Consider the following 10443-nt stretch of genomic DNA (forward strand, 5'->3'; position numbering starts at 1 on the left):
CACATGGAGCTACTTAACACATGAAATGTGGCTAGTGCAACTGAGGAACTAAATTTTAAATTTTATTTAATTTTAAATAATTTAAAATTTAATTTTACATAAGCATATGTAGCTAGTGGCACAGATAGCACAGATCTAGAAGGCTAGTTCGAGATGAAACCTTTCTGAGGCTAAAATGAAGACACAGTGTTCTCACTATTCATGAAGCCAAGTCTCAGGCAAATCAATTGGTATTTTTGTTGACCTCAGTGTTTACCAATTGGTCAAATCTCAGGTTGCTGCTAAAACTATGGTGTGTGAGAAGCCATTTAACATATTGGGCACCTGGTGGTATAGACTTAGAACTCACGTGCACATGCCAACCCCTTTGAGCCCCTCAGATAGCCATTCCCCAAGTTTGTCTGGCTACTTTCTTTTCTCTTGCAACATTCACAATTCATTTGGTGAATCACAATTCATTTCTCACAGCTTTACACACCACTTTCATGTTGTGCATCTCAAATATCTACCTCTAGTCCACAAAGACAGGAAGTAAATCAGTGGTTTCCAGGGGCTGAATGGAGGGCAAATGAGGAGTGACTGCTAATGGATACAGATTTCTTTTGTGGGCGATGAAAATGTTCTAAAATTAGATGGTAGTAACGGCTGTACAACTCGGTGAATATACTAAAAACCACGGAACTGTACACTTTAAAAGAGTGAATTCTGTAGTATGTAAATTTTGTGGTATATGAATTATATCTTAATATACTAAGAACATATACAATACATAGCGTTAATCTTAATAATGCTATAAAAAATTCTACCTCTGGGTTAGTAGTTCTAATGGCCAGATGGACATCTCTTCCTGTCCAAAAGGAAATCTTTTGTCTTACCATTAATACTAGACCTTCGTCTTAACTTTTGTTTCATTTCATGGCACCTAGTTTTCGCAATAACCCAGGCCAAAAACCTCGGAGCTGTCATTGACTAAACCTTCATTCTCTCAAGAATATATAATACAATACAAATAGCTATCATTTAAGTGCCTATTAAATCCAGGTTCTTTACGTATGCTATCTCCTGTGAGTTAGATGTGACCTACAGATGAGGCAACTGAGGCTCAGAGGTCACACTTTTATTAGGGGGCAGATTTGATATTTGGACCCACGTCTGACTTTGATATGGAACCATATCAGAGCGCTATCTGCCATGCCACCTGCCTCTTCTCTTACATTCAACCAGTGCCCAAATCCTAGAGGCTCTTTATTCAGAATCTATATTCTTTCTTTACCTCTATTCTTCCTGCCACCACCCTAGAGTAGGTCCTCATTATGGCTCGTGTTGATGATTTCAATATCGGGTTCACCCCTCCACTGTTGCGCTCCCTTTCCCTTCCCCATCCTTTACCTTACTGCTCTAATTATATCACTCTCCTGCTCAGCCATCTCAGGGGCTTCCTACTGAGATGAAGCCACATGCTTCAGCTGGCATCCAAGGATGCTATCCTCTATTCCCACTAGGCTCATCTGCCACTATTCCCTTCCAAATTCTTAAATGAGACAATGTAAGAATGTGTACAAAGTATGACATCCACAATAGACCCTCAGATGGCTCTTGGTTCAATATGTTGTGTTCTACACATTTAAGGTCCTGTTAAAACAACCACCTCATCCATTTTTTGTTCCTCCCAATTTTCTATTAAGTTTTCTTCCTCTGAACTTCCAGCGTGCTCTGCATCTATCTCATCTGGGACAGTTACAATAGTTGATTCGAGTCGCTTGAGTGTTTTCTTATTATAGTGTAAATTCTATGAAGACAAGGATCTGCCTTGTTTGGTTTTCATATTTTATATAGTGCTTAATATGGTTTCTTGAACAGAGTGGGACGTTCAGCAAATATGTGTGTTGATTTATATAAATATTTATGTGGAGATTTCAAATAAAAATGTAATTTGAAATGAAAGCAAGCAGAACATGCCTTTACCCCATTCACTACTCAGGAGCTATTTTACAGCAAGAGGTTCAAAATGACCCATATCATCTTTCTTTTGATCCTTCACTTCTCAGTTAACTGAGTTAGAATATCTCTTTTTAAACACAAATACTTGAATTCTGTGATAACACTCCTGTAAACAAGTCTACAAGTAAACAAATGCATACTTCCTTTTGGCTGGTATGTTAAGTTTAGGATAGTCAAGGTTGGAGCTGGTTTGTCAATGAGTATGGTCAATGCCTAGTTGAAACAGTAAAGAATGATATAAGGCCACTGTGCAGAAAAGAGTAGTTGCTGAGATTCATGGGAGGAGGTGGAATTGAGGGAAAGTACTTAAAAAGCTATTATTTGGAAGCTAATAAAATCTTTGTGAAAACCTTGAGTCAGGACTGACTTAGGATGGAGGTTGAGAAACTACAGCCTGCTGACTAAATCTTGCCCTCCATATGTTTCAGTAAATAAAATTTCATTGGACCACAGACATGCTCATTTGTTTATGTACTGTCTGTGGCTTCTCTGGCATTACAACAACAGAGCTGAGTAGTTGCGACAGAGACCATATGGTCCGCAAAGTCGCAAATCCTAAATCTTTACTGTCTGGCCTTTCACAGAAAATGTTTGACCCATGGGCTAGGACATTGCTTGATTGCCATGGCCTAAACAGCTCTCTGTCCTAATTTACCCTATCCTCCACTGGGTCCTGGGGACGTGGCCATAAGGAAAACGGGTCTATGAATAAACGATGCTTGGACAGCAAGTTTATTCCTATTTTTGGTTCATCAATACCTGATCACAGACATAGTCTGATATTTTAATTTCTTTGTAAGATAATTTGGAAATCCTTATTATTTCTGATTATTAAGAAGCTCCAAATTCACTTTTCTATAAGCAGGAATATGGGAATAAACCAAGATGTGATAAACATTCATGGACAAATAAAAAGCATTATGGACACGGTTGTGTCAGTTTTGCCCTAAATGTGTTGAGATACTGTTCATAATGCTAAAATACTTCACTACATACCAGGTGACATGTGTGGGTTAGCTGTTATTTATATCCTGGGGGTGGTTAGTTAATATCCGAAGTGCCCTATTTGGGAATATGCTCCCCAGAGGCGTCTGTTTAGCATTTCAAAATCTGTAATTGAGAGTTCACCTCTGGAGAGGGTTCAACTATCTCCCTCCCTGATGAGCACTCTAGGGTGTGCTAATTAGCATAAGGGATATTAGAAATCATTTTGCACTGATGAAATGGCAACGGGGCTTAAGATAATGTGGGTTGGCAAGAACTAATGTACAGGGGCTTTCTGCTTTTCCATGACCAGGGCATAAGATTATAGTACTGAGTCCAGCGGTGTATTGCCCTGTGGAGTAGAGTTTTTCGAGTTCCTCTGATTGAGGGGAAACACCCAAACCTGAAGCTGATGAGCTGGCTAGCTGAGGCCTGCCCCTAGAGCAGTCCTCCCCAGGGGCCTAAACGGACAGAGAGCTAGGACTTCATCAAGCTTAAAGGAATAATCTATATAACTAAGCCCAGCTGCTAAGATACCACATGAGTATACGGCACAACTCCTTCATGGTAACATCACTCTTGGTCAGGAGGCTGCATGGGAGGAAACCTACAGCTCTCACCCACTCTGAGGACCAAACTGCCCTAGGTCAGCTCACCTCAATTGTAGAAAAAATACTGTAACAAAACTTCTTTTCTCTGCGGCTGCTCGGCATTCAGCCAGAACATGAAGCCATTCTTTCAGAATACCCCAAAAGTTAGCTATACAGTGTTGAACTGATACTGTTAAAAAAAANTCATTTTCTACACTAGACATTATCTTTTTGTTTTCAGTTTTTCATCATGTCATGAGCATCCTCATAGTAATATTTTTATGTGTATCTCTAGTAATTCCTTTAAAAACAAATTGTGAGAACTGGAATTGCTAAAATAAGGGCAAGCATATTTTTGAGGAATTTATGTAATGTGACCAAAATTCAGAAAGGTCATGCTAATTTTTCATTTCTGCCAGTATTGTAAATGAGAGACCTTATTTCTGCTCCCCTCTTTCACTTTAAAGGACCCATTATAAATAACATGATTACATTGGGCCCATCCAAATAATCCAGGATACTCTTCCTATCTTAAGGTCAGCTGATTAGCAACATTAATTCCAGCAGCGACGTTAATTTCCTTTTTCCATGTAACAGCATATTCACAAATTTTGGAATTAGTACGTGGACATCTTTGTGAAGCTAGTATTCTATCATAGTCCAATGTGCTTGGAAAAATCAGAATCTTCTCTTGGTTTCAGTTTCCTAATGACTTCCCTTCTTGCTTTTACGTGTGTGTGTGTGTGTGTGTGTGTGTGTGTGTGTGTTTTCTTCATTTTGAGGAATTAGGGGAAGAGGAGGAGGCTGGAACGTGTACACCACCCTGTTGACTCTCATAATTTGTAATGCTTCTAATTGAAAATGCAATTTTCTTGATCCAGAAAATATTTAGAACATTTTTAAAAGTTTATTTTATAGTGAGAAATGTGATTTTAACAATATCTGCTTTGGGGTATTTATTAAAAATTGTACTTTTAATAAATTGTAAGAAACAAGTTGAGTAAATGCTCATGAACACTGGGGTTTAGACATACAATGTTCTCTTTTAGTAGGGGCAAAGTTTATAAGTCTCTATTAAACCTTTATTGATTACTTTATTCAAATCCTCCACATATGTTTATTTTTTTGCTACTTGATCTAACTATAACCCAAAGAAATACACTAAATACTTTCACTATCAATGTCTTCTTTTGTTTTTAGCATTTTTACATTGTAAATTTTGATGCAATGTTATCCATTGCATAAGTGTTCTTATCTGTTATATTTTCATTGTAAGCTATTTGTTTTAAGTAGTATGAAGTAGTAACTTCTCCTTATTGCCCAACTCTGTGATACTTTGACCTAAGGGAGTTTTATATATACAAACTGCAATTCCTGATCAATACAGCTACTAATGTTCTTATATACGCACCCTTTTGTAAGTATCATTGTATGGCTTGCACATCTCAGAATACAATGTACCCCTTCAAGTCCACCCCCTCCCACCTCTTACCCAGTTCTTTTTCATTTTCCAGCTTTATTAAAATATAATTGACGTATAACATTGTGTAAGTTTAAGTTCTACAGTGTAATAAGTTGATAACATATATATTGCAAAATGATTACCACAATAAGGTTAGTTAACACACCTATCACCTCACATAATTACTTTTTTCGTGTGTGGTGAGAATATTTAAGATCTACTCTCATAGCAACTTTCAACTATATAATACAGTACTGTTAACTATAGTCACCAGGCTGCACTTTAGATCCCCAGAACTTATTTGTCTTATATCTGGAAGTTTGTGCCCTTTGATCAACATTTCCCCATGTCCCCTGTCTCCAGCCCCTGGCAACCACCTTTCTACTTTCTGTTTCTATGAGTTTGGCTTTTTTAGATTCCACATATAAGACATCATAGAGTGTTTGTCTTTCTCTGACTTAATTTCACTTAACATAATGCCCTCAAGGTCCATCCATTTGTCACAAATGGCAGAATTTCCTTCTTTTTTATGGCTGAATAATCTTCCATTTATATATATTTCACATTTTCTTTACCCATTCATCCGTCTGTGGACACTTAATTTCCATGTCTTGGTTATTGCGAATAATGTGGCAATGAACATGGGGATGCACTATCTTTGAAATAGTGATTTTATTTCCTTCAGAAATATACCCAGAAGTGGTGTTGCTAGATCATATGGTAGTTATGTTTTTAATTATTTGAGTAACCTCCTTAGTGTTTTTCATAGTGGCTGCGCCAATTTACATTCCCACCAACAGTGCTCAAGGGTTCCCTTCTCTTCACATCCTTGCCAACACTTATCTCTTGTCTTTGTGACAACAGCCATTCTCACAGGTATAAGGTGATATCTCACTGTAGTTTTGATTTGTATTTCTCTGATGATTAGTGATATTGATCATCTTTTCATGTACCTATTGAAGATTTGTATGTTTTCTTTGGAAAATTGGCCAGTTAGGTCTTCTGCTCATTTTTAAATCGAATTTTTTGGTTTTGTTTTTATTTTTTTGCTGTTGAGTTGTATGAGTTCCTTATCTATTATGAGTTCCTTATCAGATAACATGATTTATAAACATTTTCTTCCATTCGGTAGGTTGACTTTCCATTTTGTTTATTGTTTCTTTTGCTGCCTTTTAGTTTGATATAGCCCCACTTGTTTATTTTTGTTTTTGTTACTTATGTTTTTGGTGTCAGATCCAAAAAAATCATTGCCAAGACCAATGTCAGGGAGATTTTTCTTTGTGTTTCCTTTTTAGAGTTTTAGGGTTTCAGGTCTTATAGTTAATTCTTTAATCCATTTTGAGTAAATGTATGCGAGTGGAGTAAGTAAGTTAGGGTCCAAGTTCATTCCTTTACATGTACATACCATTTTCTAAACACCATTCATTGAAGAGACTATCCTTTCCCCATTGAGTATCTTTGACTCCCTTGTCAAATATTAATTGACAATTTATGCATGGGTTATTTCTAGGCTCTCAACTCTGTTTCATTGGTCTTTGTGTCAGTTTTTATGTGAATACCATACTATTTTGATTGCCATAACTTTGTTTTTTCTATTTCTATGAAAAATGCCATTGGAATTTTGATAATGATTTCATTGAATCTATAGATAACTTTGGATAGAATGGTAGTATGTAAATTTTAACAGTATTGATTCTTCTGATTTATGAACACAGGATATCTTTCCATTTAATTTATGTCTTCTTCAATTTATTTGATCAATGTTTTCCTCTTTTCCATGTATAGGTCTTTCACCTCCTTGGTTAAACTTATTCCTAGGTATTTTATTCTTTTTGATACAATTGTAAATGGGATAGTTTTCTTTATTTCTTTTTCAGATAGTTTGTTGTTAGTGTATAGAAACACAACAGATTTTGTAGGTTGGTTTTGTATCCTGAAACTTGACTGAATTTGTTTATTAGTTCTAGGAGGATTTTGGTAGAGTTTTTAGGATTCTCTTTATATAATGTCATATCATCTGCAAACAGAGATCATTTTACATCTTCCTTTCCAAGTTGGATGCTTCCTTTCCAAGTTGGATCTTGCCTAATTGCTCTGGCTAGGACTTGCAGTATACGATGTTGAATAGAGGTGGTGAGAGTACTTCTTGCCCAGTTTTTACTGGGTTAATCATTGTGTGATAGAGAGTTGGAGAGTGGCTGTATGTAGATGGAAAACTCAGTGTTGTGACCCACTCACATCAGTACAATTGGGGGAAAACAAATGCTACTTAATTACCTGGTTGTTGCTCATCCTTTGTGTTTGAATCAGAGACAAACACAGAGAGAGACAAACTTTCTTCATACCTTTCATCAGGGAGTCTATTTTCCTGAGACAAAGCTTAAGTATGCTGGTTTTCCTTAATATAGCTCAGCTACTTTTTCATGAGCATAGATGCTTTATTATCCTGCCATTAATTTTCCATCTTTCTTTGCTTTCAGTAGCAAGGTGGGTTTTCAAGAGATTCTGTGTTTTCATGGATGTTTTGGAGGACAGTTGGCCAAGGCTGTATGGGAGGAGCAGTTAAAAGGGACTTTTAACTCTATGTCATTTTTTAAAAATTGAAGGCCTTTTAATAAACCATATGCATTTTGTAATGATACTTCCCCAGTCCAAAAGAGTGTTTACTCTTCCAAAGAACAGTTAATTGAAACCCTACTTATCTCTTAACTATTTTAGTATTTCCCTCAGGTGATGAACAGTGGATCCTTTTGTTAATAAAACTCAACAGCTAGTCAAAATCTGCTCTCAATTAGTCCTGCTACACAAGGCCCTATTTAAGAAATGTTGTTGCCTGCTCTTGTTCCCTGGGGGCTCCTAGATGTTTTTTTGGTGCAGATCAGATCTTGAATGGGGTCCAGTGAGCCTTTAAGTTCTGACCCTTTGTCCCCGTGGTAAATATGGGGTCTGTGGGCTCATGCACTTGCCTCTACCTTCTCAGCCAGGTAATTTTTTCTCATTCATTGATTGTCACAAACATCAGTGTCTATGCGATGTTGTAGTTTGGTGAGACTTTCTGGGCTCTGGGGAAACTGTTATCTCTTACATACAGCAGCTTTCGCCTGACATGCCTTCTGAATTCTTCAGTGTACTTTTTAATATTTATCTATCTTTTCCTGTTTTATCAGTGTGTCAACTGTAGTTCTATGTTTACAGATTATCAAGTGCTAAATCCTCTTTCTCTCTCTCTCTGAATTTGTTGCTTCTAGTCTAATGTGAATTAGAAAAACACATATCCATTTTTACGGGAATTGTGTCAAAAATGGGATCCTGTGACTAAAAAATTCCCCGTGACCAGAAACAGTGGAGTATATATGTCATCACACCTGCTCCTAGCAGGCCTGTAAGAGTACTTCTAACTTCTACCTTAGGTGGTTCCAGGCAGGTGTGATTGTGGTCATTCTGGTGTCAGCACAGGCTGCTACCCTGTGGCCATCACAGCGGCTGCCATTGCTGCTCTCAGGACTCCACAGTGGGAGTTAGGCGGCATTATGACTGACGGTAAATAAAGGAAGCATTGAGATTTTGTGCTTAGTAAGTGGAGATTTGATAGCAATGATCTAATCTTTGCACATGTTAATGTATATTATATTTCTAGAATTTAGATGCACATCTAGATGCTCTGAAGAACAGCAACAACTCTTTGGGGGATAGCTACTTCAACATCATGACCAAGGACAAAGACTCTACTGTCAAAAGATTTCACTTTGTTTACATCGTGACCTTTATCATTGGAACCATAATCCAGTTTTCCGATGAAAGTGAATTTGCAGTAGACATGTCAAATAGCGGCCTTACTCAAATCCCAAAGGGCCTGCCACCAAAAACCAAAGTCTTAGATATGTCTCAGAACTACATATCTGAGCTTCACCTCTCTGATATAAGCTTTCTCTCAGAGCTGAAAGTACTGAGACTTTCCCATAACAGAATCCAGCACCTTGATATTAGTATTTTCAAGTTCAACCCGGATTTGGAATATTTGGATTTATCTCATAATCAGTTGCAGAAGGTATCTTGCCATCCTATCACCAATCTCAAGCATTTAGACCTCTCCTTCAATGATTTTGATGCCCTGCCGCTCTGTAAGGAATTTGGCTACTTGACGCAACTCAATTTCTTGGGATTAAGTGCTACAAAGCTACAACAATTAGATCTGCTACCAATTGCTCACTTGCATCTAAATTACATCCTTCTGGATTTGGAAGGTTATTATGTGAAAGAAAATGGAGAAGAAAGTCTTCAAATTCTGAATACAAAAACACTTCACCTCGTTTTTCACCCAAATTATTTATTCTCTGTCCAAGTGAATATATCAGTTAATACTTTAGAGTGCTTACAACTAACTAATATTAAACTGAGTAATTCCAACTGTCAAGTTTTAATTAAATTTTTATCAGAACTCACTAGAGGTCCAACGTTATTGAATTTTACCCTTAACCATGTAGAAACAACTTGGAAATGTTTGGTTAGAGTTTTCCAATTCCTTTGGCCCAGACCTGTAGAATATCTCAATATTTACAATTTAACAATAGTTCAAAGCATTGGTGAAGAAGATTTTACTTATTCTGAAACGGCACTGAAAGCATTAAAAATAGAACGTATTACAAACAAAGTTTTTCTTTTCTCACAGACAGCGTTATACAGAGTGTTTTCTGAGATGAACATTATGATGTTAACCTTATCAGATGCACCTTTTATACACATGCTTTGCCCTCAAGCAACAAGCACTTTAAAATTTTTGAACTTCACCCAGAATGTTCTCACAGACAGTATTTTTCAAAAATGCTCTACTTTAGTTAGATTGGAGACACTTATCTTACGAAAGAATGAATTAAAAGACCTTTACAAAGTAGGTCTCATGACTAAGGATATGACATCTTTGGAAACACTGGATGTGAGCTGGAATTCTTTGGAATATGATAGACATAACAGAAATTGCACTTGGGTTGGGAGTATAGTGGAGTTAAATTTGTCTTCAAATATACTTACAGACTCTGTTTTCAGATGCTTACCCCCCAGGATCAAGGTGCTTGATCTTCACAATAACAGGATAAGGAGCATCCCTACAGATGTCACTAGTCTGGATGCTTTGCAAGAACTCAATGTTGCTTCCAATTCTTTAGCCCACCTTCCCGGATGTGGGAGCTTTAGCAGCCTTTCTGTACTGACCATTGACTATAATGCAATTTCCAACCCATCAGCTCATTTCTTCCAGAGCTGCCAGAAGATTAGGTCCATAAGAGCAGGGAACAATCCGTTCCGGTGTACATGTGAGCTGAGAGAATTTACCCAAAGTATAGGCCAAGTAGCAAGTGAGGTGGTAGAGGGTTGGCCTGACTCTTACAAGTGTGACTATCCAGAAAGCTA

At 37.3% G+C, this 10443-nt stretch overlaps 1 protein-coding gene across 1 annotated transcript in view; it reads left to right on the forward strand.

Moving 5' to 3' along the window:
* The first annotated feature begins 8675 nt into the window (after nt 1–8675).
* The window catches only part of TLR6 (toll like receptor 6), a 4058-nt gene continuing 2290 nt past the window's right edge, over nt 8676–10443 (forward strand). Inside the window, exon 1 of the mRNA XM_019635997.1 lies at nt 8676–10439. Coding sequence (XP_019491542.1) covers nt 8744–10439 — 1696 coding nt within the window. The 5' untranslated portion in view covers nt 8676–8743. The remainder of the gene's footprint in view (nt 10440–10443) is intronic.

This window comes from Hipposideros armiger, unplaced genomic scaffold (genome assembly GCF_001890085.2).
Source record: "Hipposideros armiger isolate ML-2016 unplaced genomic scaffold, ASM189008v1 scaffold_26, whole genome shotgun sequence".
NCBI lineage: Eukaryota > Metazoa > Chordata > Mammalia > Chiroptera > Hipposideridae > Hipposideros > Hipposideros armiger.